The sequence below is a fragment of the Triplophysa rosa genome, linkage group LG5, assembly GCF_024868665.1.
Source record: "Triplophysa rosa linkage group LG5, Trosa_1v2, whole genome shotgun sequence".
NCBI lineage: Eukaryota > Metazoa > Chordata > Actinopteri > Cypriniformes > Nemacheilidae > Triplophysa > Triplophysa rosa.
In genome coordinates, this window is record NC_079894.1 from 25,355,796 (window position 1) to 25,380,186 (window position 24,391).

At 38.5% G+C, this 24,391-nt stretch overlaps 1 protein-coding gene across 1 annotated transcript; it reads left to right on the forward strand.

Annotated features, from left to right (window-relative positions):
* Positions 1–3,745: 3,745 nt before the first annotated feature.
* rx2 (retinal homeobox gene 2) lies at positions 3,746–20,097 on the forward strand. The gene is made up of 4 exons (XM_057333566.1): positions 3,746–3,954; positions 8,701–9,121; positions 10,090–10,343; positions 18,899–20,097. The coding sequence occupies exons 2-4, from the start codon at positions 8,842–8,844 to the stop codon at positions 19,340–19,342; spliced, it is 978 nt and encodes a 325-aa protein (XP_057189549.1). The 5' UTR covers positions 3,746–3,954; positions 8,701–8,841; the 3' UTR covers positions 19,343–20,097.
* The last annotated feature ends 4,294 nt before the right edge of the window (positions 20,098–24,391 follow it).

A 24,391-nucleotide genomic window follows, 5' to 3' on the forward strand; every position in this document is an offset into this window, starting at 1 on the left:
ACGGAAAAGAAACCGTGTGTAATTTGTAACTTTATGGAAATTTATGCAAAACTGTTGAGTTCAGATTTACTGAAAAGTTTCGGTTTTATGCTGTTTAACTTCAAGACACATTGGCCCGGTTTAACAGACAAGGCTTAGCTTAAAGATGGGGTAAACACACCCAGTTCCTTTTCAGTCGGTCTCTCGACGTTGTGTTTAGAGACAGACTGGGGTTTGATCTTGAGAACCTATCATCTCCGAGAGGAATTTAAAAACGCCAATGAACTTGGCGAATGGCACGTGCACGCCAGTCTCCGCCCCGTGCATACGGGTATAAAAGGAGATGGCGGCGCCCATTCATTCATCTTTTTGTTCTTCGGAACCTGCATGACTGGATGTCAGGCAACTATTCTCTTTGAGAAAACTACTACACTGCTGGAATTAAGATGCGTGCAGCGGAGCTCCCCCTGTGTTCGAGCGGACTTCCCCTGGGCATTTCGGGTGGCATTCGCCAAGCTCATTGGCGTTTTTAAATTCCTCTCGGAGATGATAGATTCTCAAGATCAAACCCCAGTCTTTCTCTCAACACAACATCTCGTTCCCTCCATCAGGGAACAAAGGTTACAGTCGTAACCGAGACGTTTCTGCAAATCTCATATTAATCTTGAGTATACAGTAGTATTGCATATGTCGTATCTTAGTATTTAGTTTGATCAAATTTATAAAAGAGAGAAACTGCTGTTTGATTATTTCCAGAAAAAGACGAGCTGCTTGAGGCAGGCAGAGGGGACGAAACTACAGCAAGAGCACACAATACATCATCGCATTATCCCTTCATGTTGTTTTCATTATGCATGTACATTACGAAACAGGGATCCAAACTTTCCGAAACAAGTTGGAGTGCTGGGGGAGTGTATCGAGCACAGAAATACTGTCATACGTCCAACTCGTTTTTTAACAAGTTGACCATGTTAAGCATGAGAAGCCAGCACGTTCAACAGTGTAAAGAAGTCAGAATGCATGAAATAGCATGTTACCCCATCTTTAAGCCAGGACTTAAAGATATAAAATATAAAAACATTACTGGTGTGCATCTTAAGACTATTAACAGACTATGGCACTGACATATTTTAAAGTGGTCATATGACACGGCTAAAATGAATATTATTGTTTGTTTTCGATGTAATGAAATATATATACACGATTTAAGGTTAAAAAACGCTGTCTTTTCCACACACCGTGCATGTTTGTATCTCCTCTTTGCCCCACCTCTCTGACACGCGTGGATTTTTTACAAAGCTCATCGCTCTGAAAAACGAGGTATGCTATGATTGGCCAGTTAACCAGTGCGTAGTGATTGGTCGAATACTACAAGCATGTGACGGAAATGTAATGCCTCTTACCATATTTGGAACATCAGGTCCCAAAGCAATTGTACTGACAGGTACACCCACCTTACTTGCGTAAACATTTGGGCGGTCTTAGTCAAATCATACCACGAACTGACGTAGATTTGTGGGGGTGTGGTTACACGAGGCGTTTCAGGCAGGTCTGGGTGAGCATTTGCTTTTAGATAGAATGCATGTGTTTTGTTCTGACACTTTAATGTCTAATACATGCATGCATGGGCAACACACCAAAGACACAGAAAAGCACGTATTCGCGCCATATGAGCCCTTTAAACCCGTCCATAAAACACAAGAGTTGGCATTTTTAACAATGGAACAAGGCTTCAGTGATTTTGTTTTACAATATAAATTACACACAGCCATACTTCGGAGATTTAGAAGATGCTGTGTGTTTTTTCAACAAGTTGACATGTTTTGACTACATACTGTATAGTTTTTCATCCCTCCCCCTGTCCCAGTCTGGTAAGCTGACGCAGCTTCTTCAAGCGTTAGCTGCTTTGTCATTAATAGGATCTGAGGCTTAAATTGTCTTCTGATAAAACTAAGGAGCTTGATAGCTACGCTGCACCTCTTAGCTCATTTGCTCTCAATTAGGATAATGAGGAAACAAGCAAAGGAGGACAGCCTTAATATTTTAACCTGATAAATGATTATTAGCGTCTTCATTCAGTTAGCTGAGACAACTACCGACTGTGTTTGACTCATTGATCTTCACTGGTACACTTTGATAGTCTATTAGGATCACAATGAATTATTGTTAATATTATCAATTCACTATAACAGTGAATCATTTATGATATTTCACACTAGCGAAAGCTGTAAACATAAACCTGAAGTTTAATGTAAATAGGGCAATATTTGAATATCACATTAAAATTGATAAAATTCATTGCTTTGGTTAATAGGCGACCTAAACACTAGAAATTGAATAAATCTTGCTTAATAAAGTAAATTTTTCCAATCATACAAACATGAAATGAGTTCAGCCAAAGATAATAGATATCAACAAAATGCCAGTTCTATCGCGTCTGGGAAACTATGTCATTGCACATTGCATTATGGGTAATTTATACACATAGTAATTGAAGTAACCAAAGAACACTTGTAAGGCAGGAAAAACAAATTGCAGCAGACAATTCAATTCAACCTAAAAAATATAGCAGACACCTTATATTTACTATTAAATGTGTTAGTGGCACGAGCCCTGTCACTTATTTGGGTGCTTTCACTAATGCCGAGATGCCCCCTCAAACCTCTTTTATAGAAAAAAGGCACTCCCAAAGGACTCAATGGATACAAATCCCAGTCTGATTTACCAGTTTCAAGACACGGGTTTTCCTCAAAATACATTTTAATAACAAGTGAGGGAAAAGTGTGAGATGATTTGTAGTGCAGAGCATGTAAACATACATATATTATTGAGTCTTTTGTGGGATTATGTACACACAGTAGTGTGTGAAAAGTGTCTAGTGCGAATAGAGTGTCTAGTGGGAATAGTGTGTGTGTGTGTGTGTGTGTGTGTCTGTGCGTGTGTGCGTGCGTGTGTATATGTATATTTACATTTATGCATTTGGCAGACGCTTTTATCCAAAGTGATTTACATTGCATTATACTATACATTTGTATCAGAGTATGTGCAATCCCTGGGATCGAACCTGTTACCTTGGCGTGGCTAGCACCATGCTTTAACCACTGAGCTACAGTGTATATGTATATGTATATTATGTATGTATATATATATATATATATATATATATATATACAGTGTGTGTGTGTGTGTGTGTATAAAATATATAAATATATATAATAATAATAATTATGTGTATTTGTTGCATGCAAGCGTCTATAAAATATTTAAATAAAAATTACGTCCTATAGCGACTAAACAAATATTTAGATTGCACACATTGCAAAAAGGTAAAACAAAAACATTTTTCCTACAGTGGCTTTATAATTTTTTAACATTTTCTGAACCGAAATGACCAAATCATTCCTCTTATTCATTCCTTCCGTCTTATGTGATAAAAAGGTGGTATAAAAAAGTAATGTAATCACTTTCTATTTTATCATAAAAAAACGTTTATTTTTTGCTTGGCAGGCCACACTGAATTACATTTCAGTAGGTCACCATTATCATGAATACAAAAGACTGTTGAAAAGACATGGTGGTGCTTCATTAGCACCGGCCTCCCTCTGTGGACAAACCATGGCCAACGTTTAGTGCAATTACACCAGCAGAGAACAACTGTCAATCATCCTTAAAAGGGAAGGATTCCAATTATTAAACCTCTTAAGTGTTCTCCTCTTCCACCGGCCCACTGCATGTCAGGCCAGTTTTCACGGCTTCATCCGAAATAACAACACCTCCATGTGCTCTCGCAATGGGAAATCTATGAGTGCTTTGGACTCATTTTGGGAACTTTGAGTAGAAAATAATTTGATACATCAGCGCCATCTTTACAAGGTGCACTGTGGGTAAAAAGTTGCAGCGTTTCATTTTCGGGGATGCCTGGAGCCGACGACCAGATGGTACAATTTCGGATGACTCAAGAAGTTCACACAAAAGGTATTTTTTATTTAAATATACATTTAAATTATACTTACGTTTAAAGAGATTATGAGAAACAGGGTAAATAATTCCTCACTTTGAATATAGATGAACATACTTTTAATTGCACTGTTAGACCGGTCAGAGTTAAGTCAAGTCATTATCAAATTTATGAAATTATAAGTAGAAACAAAAAAATAAAACACAGTTAATATTGCCCAATGTCATTTGTGAGCTTTTAAATTTAATTATAATGTTGTGAAAATAAAATGTGACATCATAAACTTGGCAAATAAAACTCCTCAACAGAACTTTAAAACGTTGACTAATGAATAGGCCAATTCAACTCTATGCAATCCATTAAAAACTATTTTTATAAAAAGATTTCACTTTCATAAAGGATATATTAAAAGTTGATTTGTGATGAAACTGACAACTGTTGTCATGCACAATGTGTCTTTGTCATATTTCATGTAAGTAGCGTTCAGCGCAGCGACAATAAAGCGTTTGAACCCGATGCCCCAGTTGTCTTTCAGTGAAATTGATGAAGCATGGAAAGCTTAAAGGGTCAGACCTGTCCAGTTACGATTCATTTGACAAATGTGATGTGCCGGAAACACAGATTTCAGTCTTAAACAGAAAGAAAGTTTTCTGCTGAATTTTAAAGCAGAAATAACTTGACTAACTAACACTTGCATTAACTGTATTTATTACCTTAATAGCTACTTATTTGGAGTACAGTATTGATAATATTTTATGCCATTTACAGTCAACATAATGTGAAGAGTTTGGTTCCAAAATGAGATAACTCCGTTTTTAAATATTTTCAAAAATCATGTTTTTTATTATGTTATGTTTTTATGTGTTTTATTGTAGTTATCTGAATTCTTTGAGTTATTAAGCTTAAATCAAAAGAAACCAACTGCAGTTTAACTAACTGGAATGCACAATAAAAAACATGATTTTTGAATTTTTTTTAAATGGAGTTATCTCATTTTGGAACCAAACTCTTCATGTATTGATGTTATTGCAGAAGGTTACTATTAATAATATCAAACTATTTTATTTTAAAAAGCAAAGTGATGTTTATGAAAAAGCATTTTGTCTTGTTTTCTGTCACGGTCCTGCATTCTTGGTTCTGTATTTCTAGTCATGTGGCAGGATCGGGACTGAGTCCTTAGGTTCTATGTGAGAAAGCCATGAGATGTTTATGTTTTTTACTTCTCATGTGTTTTCTCGTGTCTTGTCATTGGCCCCGCCCCGCCCCTCTCATTTCATGTATTGCTTCCCTGCCATGTCTAATGTTTCCCACCAGCGTGTGTCATTATCCCTCATTTGTTTACCCTATTTAATGCCCTCTTGCTTCATTGTCCTGTGCTCTTGCGTTTCATGTGTTTGTATATTCCCCGTGTCGTGCTTGTGTTTCTCTTACCTTGCCTAGTAGCATCTGTGGACTACCTTCCTTGTTTTGGACGTTGTGTCGTGGTTAGTGGTTAGTGGTTATTTTACCCCTTCGAGGGAAGTGTTCATTTTTGTTGAGTTATTGTTATAGTGATCGTGTCCTGTTTTCCCCATTGTGGGTTTTTGTTTTCTGTTCTGTTGTTTAAGATTAAAGTCTTGTGTTAACCCCTTCACCGCCTGCCTGCACTTGGGTTCTTCCACACCATCCCTGACAGTTTTCTACAAATATCTAAAAGTTCCTAAATATCTTAGGTCACTTTCCTTGTCGGCTTGATTTAAGTCTAGTTTTATGAATGAAAATGTAAGCTTTAATTAAGTTTACGTTTAAAACAAGCAAAAATCTGCCAATAGGGTAAAAAAAACTAAATGTGACCCTGGACCTAAACCAGTCATGAGTGTCAATTTTTTTAATTGGGATACTGAAAAGCTTTCCATTGATGCGTGGTTTGATTGGATAGGACAAAATCTGTCCGAGATACAACTATTTGATAATCTTGAATCTGAGGGTGCAAAAAAATCAAAATATTGAGAAAATGGCCTTTAAGGTTGTCCATCAGAGGCGCTGTAGCAGGCCGTTGCTAAGAAGAAACAGGTTTGTTTTAACACTCTATTGGCTTACCACTGTAATGACGTTGTGGAGAGCAGATGAACCCGAAAACTTAAATTCTAAGCTTTACATAGATACCAAACTTGAGAGGGTAATTCTCAAAGAGCGGGTAGCAGCGAGTGAGGTTTGTAGGAGAGTTTCCGGCCATTTTTGTTTGAGATTTTGCTGCATCCACTCACAAAAAAAAGTCTTGATATATTTACGGTAGGGAAGTTATAAAATATCTTCATGTGGTCCAGGGTCACAAATTAGGTACTTGAGAAAAAGGTCAAACTAATCTACTCTAGATTAGAAAATCTAAGTAGATTTTTTTGGCCTGTTTTAAACTAATTTAGTCTATACTTGCTTAGTAAGAAAATATTTTTTTGCAGTGTTCAAGTAACCATTTAACAATATAAACTTGAAATATTTAAGACAAAATGTATTGACATGTTATGATTGCGTTTTTAAAACATTTAATAAAGAGCAGTGGTGTAAAGTATTGGAGTAAATGTACTTAGTTACTTTACTTAAGTATCTTTTTGGCTACTTTGTAGTTGTACTGAGTATTAAAGATATTAGCAACTTTTACTCTCTACTTAACTACATTTTTGAACAAGTATATGTACTCTTTACTCCACTACATTTGTAATGACTAATGCAATTACACATTACATTTTGCATGACACCTATCTTATAATTAATATTGCCATTTACAGGGCAATGAAGGTACTACAATCTTGTGGATTTTGCCCTAACTTACAAAAACTTGTCAACATGGCTTCTTTATGTGAATATGAGTGCAGTATCAGGTAGATGTCAATCGCTGGCGGTTTATACACGGTTAGCCCTTACCCGCTATTTCTACAGTAATATATTGGCAACACTGTTGCCAGCTAGTTACTGTAGGTCACACATCTACAAAAGCTCTTATTTTTAAAACTAACTCTTCCTAAATGTGCTCTAAACATGTTTGCTCAAAATTTGACCATGTGGTGGGACTATTGCCATGAAGTGATGTAAACCAGTAAAAAGAATGTATAGTATTTCAATTTTCAAAAGTGCTCTCACACTATATAGACAAAATATTAACCTATAGAATGAGTCGGACACAGAGAAATGAACAATCCACATATGAATCTCAACAATGGTGACAATCAACTGAACAGCTTCATGCTGCAATGCATGCTGGGTACATAGTACAAAACTCATTCATGATTGTTTGTCACCATTGATGAGGTTTGTATGTCAAGTGTCTAACTGTGTCTCAATTGCAAAGAAAGATTTTCTGACAGAGATCTTTCCATTATAACATGTAATCACTTTACCAAACATATCTTAATAAATCTTTAATGCTATATTATTATTATTTAATGATTGAATTCTTTCAGATGTATCTTCAGTTACTAAGCAAACATAAAGTTGCGGTTCCTGTAAAGTCCCTTTCAGTGTTATTGTATAAGTGTACATTTTAAAGCTACAAGAAAGTCAAAGAGTCCAACCAAAGCAAACACTGATCGCCATAATGGTGACTTAAAACATAATTGAACCACTATGAACTCGAGTTAAATCTCAATAAGATCTTACACAGATGACAGAAATAAAGTGAAAGTGGTGTCTGTAATATGTGAAGATGTTATTGATGTTTGTGTTTAATTCTCCTCTGGTGAAATCTTGACAGATTTATTGTGTTCATCTGTTATTTACACTTGTTCATCTAAGACTGTGTGACTTAAGTGCGTTAATAGATTCTTTAATAATGTATCTTCAAACAGCCATTGCAGTAGTTTACTGTAAAACACCTACAGTAACTAGCAGGCAACAGTGTTGCCAATATATTACTGTAGAAATGGCAGGTAAGGGCTAACAGTGTATGTGAAATGAGGACATGACTGCAGCTGGCCATGAGGCCCAAACCAGCATGTCCAGTGCAAAAAGGCTTTGACTTTTTAATTCTACTTAACATTATTTTATTTATCTGTTATATTGAAGAGACCTTTTTGAAGGACTTTGGTTTACTTATGAGCACTTGAGCTTAAATGAGACTTAGGGTGTTTGTAATGACGTAGGTTATGGTGTCGACCATGATTTGTTGCAATTTTGAGGTGTTCAGTCTTATTATGATTTAAGAAAATAAATGCGATTGCTCACCTCACAAATCAACTGTTTCTAGTTTTTCACTGATGTGTCTCTTAAGTGTTGAGGACTAGTGCTGCTTTGAGCCTACATTCAGTATGAGTAAAATACTCAAGTACTGTTCAAATCAGATACTCGAAGACTTTTACTCAAGTCGTTTTGGAATTGGTGACTTGTAACTTGTAATGGAGTCATTTTCACTGCACGGTATCTGTACTTTTACTTAAGTATGGTTTTCAGGTACTCTTTACACCTCTGATAAAGAGTCATTTGTTGTTCGCTTTTCTGAATGTCACCCGTCATCAAATGACCAAATGTTACAGATCAGAAAGTTCAGCATTATTTGTTTAAACTTGTTTTGACATGTGCTATCGGTTTCAATTGAGCTAAAACATTTATCATTGTAACCGAAGTGTCCAAACACAGAAATGCATAAACAATACTGAACATCATCTTAGACTAGATTAGACTTTATCATTTTGATTATAGACATGATTATAAACAGGGTTCCATCTGAATAAAGTCAGTCTAAAATCTCATACATATTTTAACAACAAAAAATTTTTTTTTTTTTTCAACAGACCATTAAAGAGAGGACCTTTCACATGCACGGGACCACGGGTCACTGAAGCCTCTCGTTGTCACCTCTCTGAAATTAAACTATTTTTGGACACAACACATAAACAGTTTTCTCTAGGAGATTTGCTTCACAGACAGATTGGATGCATTTGTCACCAGATACCATGAATATGGGAGATGATGGCTGTCTCTCAACGGACAACTACCACAATCTGGGTAAAGGCGGATCTGGAATGGGCGGCCGGGTCCACAGTATTGATGTAATTCTGGGCTTCAGTAAGGACCAGGAGTCTCTGCTCGATCCAGTGGCGTCTGTCGGTGCGCACAAAGTGGACGGAGCCGAGCTGGGGGAACAAGAGAAACAAGTGACCTCTGACCCCTACAGTCACCTGCAGAGTCTCCCTGACAACACAGTCTATCACGGTAAGGCCTAGTCTACACGATTCATTTAATGTCACGTCAATTCAGAAAGAAATATGTTCCAAAAACTACATTATGGAACATATTTCGAGTCTCAGTGGTTTTGTGTTCAATAATACAGTTTTTAGTTTGGTTGTCAACGTTCTTCAAAATATCTTCTTTTGTGTTCTGCAGAAAAAAGAAAGTCATACAGGTTTGGATGGGTGAATAATAAAGTGTCTACAGTGGTGTGGCATCTGATAAATAATAATCACAGCACAATATGAGAACAAGAAATGATTCAATAACAATAAAGATTTAATTTACTATGTATACGGAACCTTCACCATAACATGCATGTAGTTTGTATGAAAGTTGCAGGCCATTTGAACTAATGATGGGATTGTAATCCCGCCAGTTTAATCAGATTCAGCATGTATCTGCCCCAGCTGAACACGAGGCGTGCTTCGCTCTTAGCCGTTTCTGCGAAATGAAAATCTTCGCTGTTGTCAGGCCTGTTGGGCTCTCGTGGTCAATGCGCTCCAGCATTGAGTGAACCTCTCACCGGTTGGATTAGCAGTCTTGGCCACATGAGGTCCACAGATTTAACCGGTGACATCTGTGTGCATGCTTAAGGATTACTGGAAGGATTTACTTCCAGTGACAGAAGTGATGGAACTCACAAATCTATAGTTTGTATCACCATCACTGTGTTACGCTGCCGTTTTCATCATCAAGGAACTCATGTAAGGACCTCTTAGGAAGATGCACCATGTTTTTGTAGTAAAAGTGGAGTGACCATGCTTTCTTGGCAGATTGATTGTCAATCTGTAATTTTTTACAGTTCATTTTTAAACCTGACATTTATATTATATGACATTATATTATACTAATATATCACTAACATAATTACAATGGCATATTTTTACTGTCTGAATGTGGTATACATACATCATGCCAAGTAAAGAGCTCTCCTCATATCCTTGCTGTAGATACAGGATTTTTCTCCACGGACAAGTGTGATGGAGATTTAGGAGATCCACAGAGCTCTGTGAAGAGTGACAGCCGTTCACCGGACCCCCCTGATGAGGATCAACCTAAAAAGAAACACAGACGCAACAGAACCACATTCACCACATATCAGCTTCACGAGCTTGAACGTGCCTTTGAGAAATCCCATTACCCCGATGTGTACAGTCGAGAAGAACTGGCCATGAAAGTCAATCTTCCAGAAGTTCGAGTTCAGGTAAAACTTTGAGCTTTAGAAGCACTTAATTTCATTAAACAGAGCGTAATGGTTTAGTGATCGATGTAATTTCATTACAACCTTGACATTGGGTTATTTGTAATGGAATTAGTTTGACAGGGCATTACTGTCATGGCTCTGCCTCTATTAGTCACGTTTTTCTTGGTTAAAGGCCTTTGGTTATGTGTGGAGAGAAACATATTGTTGTCCTTTTGACAATAATATGCGTTCTCTCCAGTGTCTCGTCATTGGCCCCGCCCCTCTCGTTTCCTGTATTGTCTCCGTGCCGTGTCTTATGTTTCACACCTGCCCTCGCTCGTTATCCTTCGTTTGTCTTCCCTATAAATGCCCTCATGTTTCTTTGTCCTGTGCTCGTGGATTGTACTTCGTGCCGTGTACGTACTTCGTGCCGTGTACGTACTTCGTGCCGTGTACTGCGAGTTCCTGTTCATTGTCTGAAACCTGTGCCTTGTTTGTTTGTTTACTTAGTTACCTTACCCTGCCTTGACGTTGTGTCGTATTTTAGTTTGAGAGATTTTTTGCCCCATCGTGGGAAGTCTTTTGTTTTATGTTTGTATCTTAGTTATGTTCTTGTTCTACACCCCCTCGTGGGTTTTTGTTTTGTTTAGTCAAGATATTTAAACAAGATAAATATCTTGTTTAACCCCTTCACTGCCGCCTTCCTGCATTTGGTTTCTTCCCTCACCACCCGTGCCAATTACAAGGTGATGGCATTACACAATGGGGTATTGAGTCAATGAAGAGGAGTTTGATCTATACATGAGGTGAAGTTTGTTATTAATGGTCTTGTTGGACGAAATCCTAGATTAAGATGGCAGGATTTCAATGCGGCAACTAAACACCAGCAGCAGGTTGCAAGGAAATCCTTTGAGTTCAAAAATAAGGTGACCAGATTTTTAAAATGAAAACCGGGGACATTTAAATGGTCAAAATATAATTGAAATCCCATTTGTTATAATCAATCAATAAAAAAAGGGGACAAAACTTTTTTGTCTTTTTTATTGTTGCACATAAATATAGAATTTTTGTACTATTGCAATTAATTACAATAGTATAATATTCTATGCAAATCAAACTGACCATAACTGGTTTTAATAAAGTTTGCCAAAACTCTATGGAAAAAAATAGTAATTAAAACTTTTAAAAATAACTTATGTTTGTGCATTTGGAAATGGACCTTTACATTAAGCTTTTTATTTCTATTTTAGGCTCATTTTGAGCACAGTCCTTTCTGCGAATGTAATAGTTGTCAGTTTTAGGTAAATATTTTTATTTGTTTATATCGCTGCGTACTTTCACCAACGTATGTGTGGGAATCACTAGATCAGTGGTGGGAATTCTGTGTTGTGAAGACGGAACTTAAAGGGGTCATATGGCAGGAATACGTGTTAATTCTGTGTCTTTAGTGTGTTATAAATTGCCCATGCATGTATTAGACACGTAAAATTGCAAAAATTAAAGTGTGGGAACAAAAGATGCATTCTATCTAAAAGCGGATGCTCACCCAGACCTGCCCAAAATGCCTCATGTAATCACACCCCCACAAATCTACGTCAGTTCGTGGTATGATTTGACTAAGACCGGGCGTACCTGTCAGTACAATTGCTTTGGAACCTGATGTTCCAAATATGGTAAGAGACGTTACATTTCCGTCACAGGCTTGCAGTATTCGACCAATCACTATGCACTGGTTAACTGGCCAATCATAGCACACCTCACTTTTCAGAGCGATGAGCTTTGTAAAAAATCTGCGTGTTTCAGAGAGGCGGGGCAAAGAGGAGACACAAACATACATGGTATGTGGAAAATACAGCATATTATTAACCTTAAATCGTGTATACACATTGCATTACATCTAAAACAAACGATAATATTTGTTTTAGCCGTGTCATATGACCCCGTTAATGGTAAAGTTTAACATTTCATGCAAAACAATCCAGCTCCCTGTCCTGACCCTGTTATACAACACATACTACTCATTTAACATGAGTAGTTAGTACCCAGAACCCGATAACTTTGACTCTAGTTTTTTATATGTGATAATGACTTGATGACGCTTTCTTATGTCTCATTGTACATTCTTCATAGCTAAGCGACGCGCGACCAATTATGTCCCTCTGCTGGTGTAAATAATCCAGACAAAAAAAAGCATGGTCGCTCTGGTACTCCGCAGGATATGTTAATCGGGCTTTTTAAGTGTATTTTCTGGTTGTTTTGGATATGCTGTAAAACGGGGACATCACCGTTGGCATGCGATTCAGCGTTCAATGTTGTATGGGGCGGTACCCCGGTTATTGTGTTGCACGCTGCACCAGAAACAAATGGTATGACTGTCTTGTCAATATTTGTACACCAGAGGGTATATGCGTTCATTTAAATTGAGTTTAGTCTGAAAAGTTATAGCTTCATCGTCACCTTGTGCACTGATCAGCTGTGGAGACCACACCCAGTTAGCCGCTGAAACGCCCAATATCTATACTCGCCCCAGATTTTTGCTAATTTGGAATTATGTTTCAGCATGACATTATTGACGTAAAATTGGTTGCAAATGCCATTTCATTTAACATCATCTGAGAAAACACAATTAGATTACCAGAAAAATATTAAGACAGTTAATGTCATTGCATTGAAAGTTTGTGTAGGCTATAAATTATGGAGGACGTGAAGAGTCGTGTGTAAAGTAATAAAGCATTTCATTGTTTAATAACTAATTCTACAATAAAATAAGCATTAATACATTTGTTTACAACTTTATTTATTTTTTCAAATATAAATAGGTGAAATGATAAAGTCATTCATTATTTATTGTTTTATTGCACAGTAAAAAGCGTGATTATAAAATAATTATTAAATGAAATATTAATCCATCAATAAATACTTCAAATTAAAAGGGACTTAAAAAACAACATAAAACATGCAATAAGTACATCATTTTAAAGTGCATTAATGAATTCCTTTATAAATAGTGGAATTTCAAAATGTATTTGAAAATGCGATTTAAAAAGAGGAATAAACAATTGGATTCACAAATTAAACTACGAATACAAGTTTTAATCAGTCATTTAAAAGACTATTTCTTTTACCATTTGCATTTCCATTTCCTCGCTGACTTTCTTTTTCCAATTTGCTATTCGATTAGTTCAGTCCTTTAGCTTTTCGTTTTAGCCTCTCTGATTAGAATTTCCCTGAGACTTTGGGGCCTTGCATTGCTAAAACGAGGGTAAACAATGCAAATTAGCTATGGCGAGAGAGATGTAACAAGCTCTCTGATTGGCTAGTTCCTTGTAGTCATGTTCAGAGGTACGTTAGATGGAGAATGGGATAGACCTGTTCACTACCGTGTTACCAGCGCGTGCTTTTACTCTAACAGAAAACATAGAAAAGGAAACTTATTGTTAGACATTTACATTTAGCCATTTAGCAGACGCTTTTATCCAAAGCGACTTACAAAGAGTATAAAGAGCAATAAGCGATATGTCATACAGGAGCAATAATGCAATAGGTGCCAATACAAAGTTACTAGTTTCAACAAAAGCTAGACCACTACCTGTTGAGAGAAAGAGAGAGGGTTAGTGTGTTTTTTTTTTCATTTGTCTGTCAGGTATTCACAAAAGAGATGGGTTTTAAGTAGTTTTTTTAATGTTGTGAGAGATGTGGTTGACCGGACCGAATTATGAAGAATGTTCCACCAGGAAGGAGTTGTGAATGAGAATGAGCGGGAAAGCGATTTACTGCCCTTATGGGAAGGCAGTACAAGACGCCGCTGGTTTGCTGAACGCAGGGATCTTGATGGGGTGTGGGATTGTACGAGGGTGTGAAAGTATGTCGGTGCAGATCCAGTGATAGTCCTGTAGGCAAGCATTAGTGACTTGAATCTGATACGGGCTTCAACCGGTAGCCAGTGGAGAGAGATGAAAAGGGGCGTCACATGAGCCCTTTTGGGCTGTTGGAAGATGAGGCGTGCTGCTGCATTCTGAACCAGCTGGAGCGGTTTGATAGCCTTTGCAGGAAGACCAGCAAGGAGAGCAGTAGTCCAACCTTGAGTTTACCAGGGCCTGGACAAGGAGTTGTGCCGCATGCTCAGTGAGATAGGGTCTAACCCTTCTAATGTTGAATAAGGCATATCGGCATGACTGCGTTGTATTTGCAATGTGATCATTGAAGGACAGCTGTTCATTAAATATGACTCTGAGGTTCCTGGCTGTTTTGGAAGGAGCGATTGTGGTATTGCCAAGTTGGATGGTGAGATCGTGCTGCACCGTGGGGTGTGCCGGAAACACGAGTAGTTCTGTCTTGGCCGGGTTCAGCTGGAGGTGATGTTCTTTCATCCAAGCCGAGATGTCCTCTAGGCAGGCTGTAATACGAGCTGCTACAGTGTTAGAACAGGTTAGAACATTCACACTGCATGTGGAAGCAGCAGTGCTGCGGTCATTTTGGCAGCGAGTTTATTTTTGCTGCGCTGCTTAAGACGAGCTGACACTACGAGACTGTGAGACAACTTGAATTGCTATGGCGCTTACACTACACAACAAAGTTCCTTCTCATCTGTCGTCGTCTTGTCATAGCTGCGCGCATACTACACGACACACCACAAAACGTTCGGTGAAGAGGCGGTCCCGACCATCAGCGAAAATACATTTAATTTCATCTTCTTTCCTACGTTTATATCATCTGCACTGTGATTGGCTGGATTAGTTCCACGTGGTCGTTCAATCGCGCACACAACGAGATCACTAGGCGATAGTATCAAACAGGTTTGAAAATATCGTAGCGTCTGGGATAGCTGGAGACAGGTCCAGATCACGTTGCACACCTGCTTATACTTAACGAGCTTCGGCGACCGAAACGAGCACCGATTTGGTCGCGATCTGAAGGTTTTGTCGCAGACCTTGGAAATCTGTCCATGACAGCAAAATCCAGCCAAAATCACGTAGTGTGAGTTTGCCATTAAATTATTGATAGTGTGATGCAATCATTTTCACCTCACTCATAGTATGAGTCTCATACAATAACATAAATACAAATACAGCAAAAATGACCACAGCAGTGCTGCTTCCACTTGTAGTGTGAATATTCTAACCTGTTCTAACAATAAGTTTCCTTTTATATGATTTCTGTTAGAGTAAAAGCACGCGCTGATAACGCGCTGGTAACACGTGTAGTGAACAGGTCTATCATCTTCTCCATTGCTCATCTAACATACCTCTGAACATGACGTACAAGGAACTAGCCAATCAGAAAGCTTGTTACATCTCTCTCGCCATAGCTAATTTGCATTGTTTACCCTCGTTTTAGCAATGCAAGGCCCCAAAGTGTCAGGGAAATGCTAAACAGAGAGGCTAAAATGAAAAGCTAAAGGACTGAGCTAATCGAACAGCAAATCGGAAAAGGAAAAGCAGCGGGGTAATGGAAATGCAAACGGTAAACGGCATCGCCTGTTCAATGCCCGATTAAAACCCGTATTCGCAGTTGAGTTTGTAAATCCAATTATTTATTCCTCTTTTTAAATCGCATTTTCAAACACATTTTGAAATTCCACTATTTATTTGGGGATTCATTAATGCACTTTAAAATGATGTACTTATTGACTGTTTTATGTTGTTGTAGCGAGGAAGGCGGGGCGAGAGCCGTGGGGCGGGTAAGGCGGGGCCGGCGGCGTAAGTGGCAACGAGTGTCAGCTGTGCGATCGCCGGTCCCCGCATGCCTCACGGGGGAGCTCGGGAGCATAAGAGGACGAGCGACCGGACCATCGAGAGAGAGGACCCGGGCCCGGAAACTGTTAAGTTTGTTTATGTTTGTGTGGCCGGCAGTCGACCGTGAGGTGGCTGCCGGCCTTTTATTTGCTGGATTATTGTTTATTTATTTTGATTAAAGTTTTGTGAATGATCGCCGGTTCCCGCCTCCTTCCTTCCCTACATTGAACTTTGTTACATTGGTGCCGAAACCCGGGAGGAAGGAGGGACATGCTGTCGGGGAGGCCTCGCCGGCGAGCGGCCTCGCGGTGCTGAGGAGTTCGGGCAGCGTGGACGAGAGAGTCCGCCAGCGGCTGCCTGAAGCGGTGGTGCCGGAGAAAGGGGAGATCAACGGGGGACAAAGGAGACCTCGCTACCGGGCTCCTAGGGCCGAGGTCGGATGGCGGCCCCAGGAAGAGGGAGCGGAGGAGATCGATCCGTTTGCCAGGGGCCCGGAGCCTGCTACTATCCGCCACAGAAAGGGGAAGCACAGGGAACGGGCGACTCGCTGCCGGCTCCCCGAAGAAGAGGGAGCGGAGGAGATCGGGCCGTTTGCCAGGGGCCGGAGCCTGATGCTATCCACCTAAGATGGGGAAGAGCAGGAGACGGACGACTCACTACCGGCTGCCCTCGGGCGAAGAGCCATCGACGACCGCCAGGAGGCGGATGAGAGTCAGGTCGCCCCAGAGCGTCCCCGCACCACCGCGCAGCACCGCGAGGGAGAGCCCTCGGCTGAGGAGGTCATCGGCAGCGTGTCAGGGAACCGGACCACTTTTTTTTTGTCCTCTCTCCCTCTCTCTCGTCCCGGTCGCTCGGGATGCTCCCGGCTCCGTTCTCTCGCCTCGTCCGTGCATGCCCCAGTCACTGGGGCCCTCAAGGGAGAAGGCCCGGGGAGTAAGCACAGGCTCGGTGCTGCCCCCCGGCCTGTGAGGGGATGGGGTATGTAGCGAGGAAGGCGGGCGAGAGCCGTGGGCTGGTCAATTCAATTCAATTTTATTTATATAGCGCTTTTCACAATGTGCATTGTTCCAAAGCAGCTTTACAGGAGCAAATAAGAAAAACACAGAAAGGTAAAACACAGCACAGTGCATGGTGTTTATAGACCAAGCAAGATCATTATAATAAATAATATCTAATAAATAAATGAATAAATAAATAAATAAATGCAGTCTCCCGGTGAGCAAGCCAACACTGCACTGCTCTGCTGTGGCGAGGAACCCAAACTCCAATGCTGAATAATGGAGAAAAAAAAACCTCGGGAGAAACCAGGCTCAGCCGGGAGGGCCAGATCTCCTCTGACGTGTCATGGCTGCACTCAGTGACCCCGACCAAAGCCACCGAGCAACGTCCACGAAGAACAGGGAGAGCCCACGAGCCGCGACCCAGGAAGCCCCACCCGCCGAAACCGTGCAGGTCCAACCGTCTCATTCCGCGATCAACAACAGACAACAGAGGAACAACCAGGGAAAAGTAGTAATGGCATAATTAACTTTATTCCTCTGTTGTCCGACATCGACCACAAAACAAGACCAACCAGACCAGATCCACACAGTCCCAACAAATGAAACGCCCCGAACCACAACCAACAAGCCCCCCCACTCCCCACAACACCCACCCAGCTACCTCCAATCAAAGTCACTGAGTGCAGCCATAACTTCAAACTGCTGTCGTGTGATGTAAGTTTAGCATTAAATACCAAGTATTGTAAATTTAGCATTTATGTGACAGGTAATCCGTCTTTGCTCTCGGCTGGGGATGGAATTGTCTGAGCTGGGCCGGCCAGATGGTCGCCTTTTTTTTAAGGGTAAGGCGGGGCCGGCGGCGTAAGTGGCAATGAGTGTCAGCTGTGCGATCGCCGGTCCCCGCATGCCTCACGGGGGAGCTCGGGAGCATAAGAGGACGAGCGACTGGACCATCGAGAGAGAGGACCCGGGCCCGGAAACTGTTAAGTTTGTTTATGTTTGTGGCTGCCGGCATTTTATTTGCTGGATTATTGTTTATTTATTTTGATTAAAGTTTTGTGAATGATCGCCGGTTCCCGCCTCCTTCCTTCCCTACATTGAACTTTGTTACAGTTGTTTTTTTAAATTCCCTTTTTAATTTGAAGTATTTATTGATGGATTAATATTTCATTTATTAATTATTTTTATAATCATGTTTTTATTGCCCATTAAAACATTAAATAATGAATGACTTTGTCATTTCGCCTATTTATTTTTGGATAAATAAACGAAGTTGTAAACAAATGTATTAATGCCTATTTTTATTGTAGAATTAGTTATTAAACAATGAAGTGCTTTATTACTTTACACACGACTCTTCCGGTCCTCCATTACATACCTAAGTATTGTATTATATGTAAATTCATTTTTTTAAGTATAACTAAAACATTTAAATTCTTTGTTAATATACATGTTTTTATGACATTGTATTAATTGAGAGATTTTATTGTATATTTAAATGCATACACCGTAGGGTTTTATTTAATTTAATTCTGCAAAACACAAAAAGCTGTGCTTTACATTAAGGACCACGATGGGGAAAAAAAACTTTTTTGTGTGTGTTTATCCTTGACAAATGAGTGTATTTACTGCTTTGTCTGAGAAATCCAATCCAATAAATCCAATATGGGACAAAGAAAAATACAAATACAAATAGAAATACATCACAAATGATATGCAGTTTTACTTGACTGTTCCTAATATGATTGAACCTCAAATGTGGTCCATAACAATTGTGTTCTCCAAAGCTCCTTAAATCTTATTCATTAAGAGTAATTCTTGACTGTGATCCATTGTACAGGTGTGGTTCCAGAACAGACGTGCAAAATGGAGGCGACAGGAGAAAATGGACACCAGCACCATGAAGATTCACGACTCGGCAATGTTGTCCTTTAATCGGCCACCCATGCCCTCGAACATGGGGCCTGTGAGTAATTCCCTTCCCCTGGACCCTTGGCTGTCTTCCCCGCTGTCCAGCGCCAGCCCCATGCACAGCATCCCGGGCTTCATGGGGCCAGGCCAAAGCCTCCAGCCTGCTTATCCCAGTCACCCCGGGTTCCTGAACACCTCCCCGGGCATGGTTCAGGGAATGCAGCCCATGCCACCTCCTCCTTACCAGTGCCCGCATGCATTTCATGACAAGTACCCGCTGGACGACGTGGACCGCAGCTCCAGCATTGCGGCTTTGAGGATGAAAGCGAAAGAGCACATTCAGTCCATGGACAAAACCTGGCACCCCATGTAAATGGGAAAATGGCGAACACTACGGTGCTTTTTAGGGATCTCATATAGGCATGTGAACGGACGAAAATAGTTTTTTGATAAGGGTTCAGCCAAATGCCATAGAGACGATACCTGGCAGCACACAGTGAAAGGTTGAGTCTGTTTTAACTTGAAATGCATGTGGATAAGAAAAAAGGCCTCAAATGTTTCAGGATATTTAATAAACATAAACATGCCTGGACAAACCTGATTCGTTTTGTAATCTTTGGCAACAAAGTACTGATGGTTCATGGTTCTGGAATCCATTTCAAGGCATATCTGTGAAAGCAAGCTACAGCTGATGAGCTTCTTAAGATTGTTGTTTGGTGCCAAGCTTCTCTAAATGTCAGGTTTAAGACGCACAGGGCTTAATTTTCCAGGACAGAGCAGCTCAGGACAACTGATACCTCAATGTCTGTTTTTTCAGAGGTGTAGATCATGTTCTACCAGCCAGACATGAGAAACATATGAAGGTGACTATTTAAGTCATATTTTCAAAGAAATTGTACAGAGAAAAGACAGACGTCTCTAACTTCAGACATAGTTGCATTTTCAAGCCATGGTGTGAAGATCATTTCTGTGTGTAAATCACTAGCAGGTCATGTACAGTAAAGTGCCACAATCCTATCTTTGACATTACCATTCAAATGTTTAATAATTTATTACATTACACATGGCATCTGGTTAATTGTTGAGATGAATGTGTCAATGTAAAAAGATTATTATTATTATTTTGGGATTTTGAGGTAAAATATTAACCATATGTTTATGACATGTCTCATTAGATTCGCAGTTATAAAGGATATAATTATTATTTTTTTAAATTAAATTTCCGAAAAGACACTTCGACTGGATATATAATGTTTAAATTACGTAATGTGACTTTATTTAGAATACAGTTAACATATGCATAAGTCAGTGACAAATACCTTTACTAGATGACTGGAATCCTGAAAACGGACAGATTCATATACATTACATTTTATCTAAATATTGTCTGAACAATGATATCTAATTTATGTTTTGCAACCTTTACATGTTGTATGACACACTACAGAAACTTCGCGAGGTCATAAGAAGATTGTGGCCTATCTGTCATAGCAGGTGTATGTGTGTGACCCCTGCTGATTCTTCATTATTTAAGATTATTGATTGCCCTTCGATGCTGAACTAATGTGCGTTGCAGCCAGCTGTCGGGCAGCTGCTTATGCCATTCAAAATGAGCAAACGTCAATCAAATAAAAAAAGATGGTACTTTTATATTCACTTGTCCTTGATGGAGGTATAGAGTCACTGTAAAAATGCTGCTGACAATCAAAATATAAAAGACTGAAATGATGGTATCATGATCATTTTAATTTTTTTGTGAACGCCGTGAAAGAACAAAAGCACACCTAAAATCTTTTACGTATTTTGATATAAATAATTATGTAAATCAAACAAAACAAAAGTTTAACCTTGAATGTCTAACAAAACAAATATAAGAAATTAATTTAACATGCTTTATAGTTGTGTACTAAGGAAGAGTATAATTCATAAAATAGAGTTTTTATTAAAGATTTATGATTTCCATGAACTGCAAAAAAGCCAAAGATCTTCACAAGTCTGTCAACTTTTGAGTGGATTTGTCACACAGCTTTATCATTCGTGTGCGTATTAACATTCATTTTTTGTTCAGGTGGGGGGTTGAATATGATTGTAGCTTTGTGTGAAGATTTGGTGATTTTTTTTGCACTAACAGTTGGAATAGAAAGTTGTTAAAAATGCATGACTGGTTGATGTTTACAAAAAGTCGCTAACAGATGTTTTAGAGGTAAAAAGCATTGTTTAACAAACTGTTTGTGTCATAATATCCACACAAACTTGCGTTGTCAAAACAGTAAAAAGTATTACTTAATATGTATACTGTGTATGTTTATTTTTCAACAAAACTTAAATGAGAAATAAAAAAAATCGGTAACACTTTACAATAAGGTGCTATTTATTAACAATTAGTTAATGCATTAGCTAAAATGATCTAACAATGGACAATACTAATACATCACTTATTAATGTTAATTCATGTTCATTTCAGCATTTACTAATACATTATTAAAATCAAACATGGTCACTGTTAACATTAGTTAATGCCCCATGAACTAACATGAATAACTGTATTGACATGAACTAACATTAACAAGGATTAATAAATTCTGAAAAACTAAATTGTCCATTGTTATCTAATGTTAGCTAATGCATTTACTAATGTTAAATAATAGCACCTTATTGTAAAGTGTTACCAAAAAATCTCATGCTTAAATAACATTTTAGGATATAGCAAATTTAAATTTTAAGTGGCGGTTTCCCATTCAGGGATTATCTTAAACCAGGACTAGGCCTTAGTTTAATTAGACAATTGAAGTAGTTTTAACAAACATGCCTTACAAAAAAACATTACTTGTGTGCATTTTAAAACAGCACAAAGGCACTGATGTATTTTACAATATGTCAGTGCAGGTTGTTTTCAGTTTGGACAGCTCCTACATTTATTTTAATCTAGGACTAGTCTAATTCCTGTCCGGGAAACCAGCCCTAAATGTAAGAAATTAAAAAACAGAATTTTTCATAATCAACTTCATAATCCAATAACCTAAAAAAAGGTGACTTTCAGAACATCAGATTGTTATTTAACTGATGTGTTTGTTGTCAAAGGATTTTCTGTTATCATTCTTTTTGAGGACAATGAAAATGGAAACTTGGAAACTGTTACATTGTATATTATATATTATGTATGTTTTTTGTAAATATAAAAGTGAAAATAACGATTAATGTATTGAGGTGTATATTGTTAAAAAGACAATAAACATTTTAATCAATCCTTTAATTACTCCTGCATGTTTTGGTATTTTTGTTCATAAATTTAAATAAACTATTAAAGAATTTTAGTGTATAGGGGTCTTTCAGTGTTGGGGAAATCAATTGGGGCTTTTTAGAGCCTAGAGAAGTCTGTAAAAACTTGTATTACAAGAGGTTGTTTATAACACACACAAAAAAAGGTTCTATAAAGAACCTCTTATTGAAAGTACTTTGAAGATCCAAAAATGTTCTTTTTGTCTCTTCCTCTATACTTTTATTTACAAGATTGAAAGAGTTCGCCCCCTCATTAGTGAGCGTGTTCAATGGCCTTGACTGGGTTGTGAGTTTAGTGACCTGTCCCTGCCTACCCCCACATGTTAACCGGCACCAAGCCAGCCCGTTAAGAAGATGAGCCAGCCGTCCATCAGCCCTCCCCAGGGGATTTGGGGGGGGAGATCTCTCTATGACCGCCTCTAACTGCCCCAGCTTGAGCTACTGTTAGTTTCACTAACCACACAAACTTAAAAATTGTGCCATCATATAGCTTTATAGAATTTCAAAGACAGCAATGTTAGAATAAATTATTTTTTATGATACCGTGGTCCCCAAAAATGGCTATAGAAATTGACTTGACTTGACACAAGAAAGGGCCAGAGAAGAGGTCAGAGGTAAGAATCCTGACTGGTTTGATTCAAGTGTCTTAAGCCTCACATTTAACTTTTACAGATGACAAACTCTTTATACAGTTTAGAGAAGTTCCATCTTCAAGATCTGTCACTCCAGACACTTTACTGCTGTAACTGTAGCTTTATTTTGTTCGCTCGGGTGAGGGTCTGATAATAATGAATGGTTGATGTGTATATGTGTGCAGTCAGTGGCGTAACTTTGTTTTGAAAAGTGGTGGGGACAAAGACGACACAAACAATACATTGATAAAATGTTTCTGTAATAACTCGTTGGGAATATTCATGGGTGTCACAAGCGCGAAAATGTAGGTGACTCCTCCTCTAGAAAACAGTATAAAAACTGTTTTACCGACGGCTTCAGTGGTGTAATGTTAGTGCGAAAGACGCATGACAAATAATATTGACACTGCCGTGAAGCAGGTTCGAATCCGTTGAACTCACTATTCTAAATTTTCACATCACATATCAGATCTGCTTCCATTTGTTTTAAAACTATATCATGTTTTCATCAATAGATCATTTAAAGCATGTTGTGCTTTATTAAGGATGGCTGTTACCGTACGTAATTAAACGTATTCATTCGTGATAAAATAAAAGCTACTGAAACGAATGTGTGTTTTCCCCATGTTAAAAATTTGGTGTTTGACACAGATTACCTGTCGGTGGGTCAAGGGTTGAGACGTTTGGGAACCCCCTGCAAATAAGGACAAACATTCAAGTATACAGGGGAACAGATGGAAAAATAATATCTTATTTTCACATATTACTACGGGCATTGCCAGCAGTGTTGGGTGTAACTAGTTACTAAGTAATTAGTTACTGTAATTTAATTACTTTTCCCTTGAAAAAGTAAAGTAAGGCATTACTCTTATTTTTTCTGTAATTTAATTACAGTTACTTCTGATGTAATTAAACTAAATACTCTGTGTAATATACAGTATGTGTGTGCAATAGTGGAATTCACATCAAAATTCAATCCGTGCTTTAATGTATAATTCTCACATTTGTAATACTTTGGTCAGTTAATAAGAGAACTTTATGTAGTTTAAATTTGAATGAATTAAATAAGCCGTTTCATGTCTATCCTTGAATCACTTAACTAATCAAGGTTGATATAGGATATAGAAAGTAATTAGTAATAAGTAACTAAATACTTTTTGGTGAGAGTAATTTGTACAGTAATCTAATTACACTATTAAATATGTAATTAGTAACTAGTAATTAATTACTTTTTCAGAGTAACTTACCCAACACTGATTGCCAGATAGGCTACAAATATACAACAAACTTTCTAAATTTTGTTTTGAACTCATGAAACTACAAAGTTGTAAAAAGTACAACTTTTTCCATTTATTGGAGTTTTCTATCAAGTATCAAAATGTAATTAATCTTGCAATAGACGATAGCAACCGCATGTCGAGAACAATAAGGACGAGTATATAGCACCAAAGTGCAAATAAGCGCAAAATGACTCGAACAGCCATTTTCAAATATTTTCATCATTTTATTAA

Excerpts from the sequence above, each read along its gene's own strand:
- rx2 (XM_057333566.1), top strand. The coding sequence starts at position 8,842 with ATGCATTTGTCACCAGATACCATGAATATGGGAGATGATGGCTGTCTC. Across the intron at positions 9,122-10,089 it reads TGACAACACAGTCTATCACG|ATACAGGATTTTTCTCCACG; the intron begins GTAAGGCCTAGT and ends TCCTTGCTGTAG. Across the intron at positions 10,344-18,898 it reads TTCCAGAAGTTCGAGTTCAG|GTGTGGTTCCAGAACAGACG; the intron begins GTAAAACTTTGA and ends TCCATTGTACAG.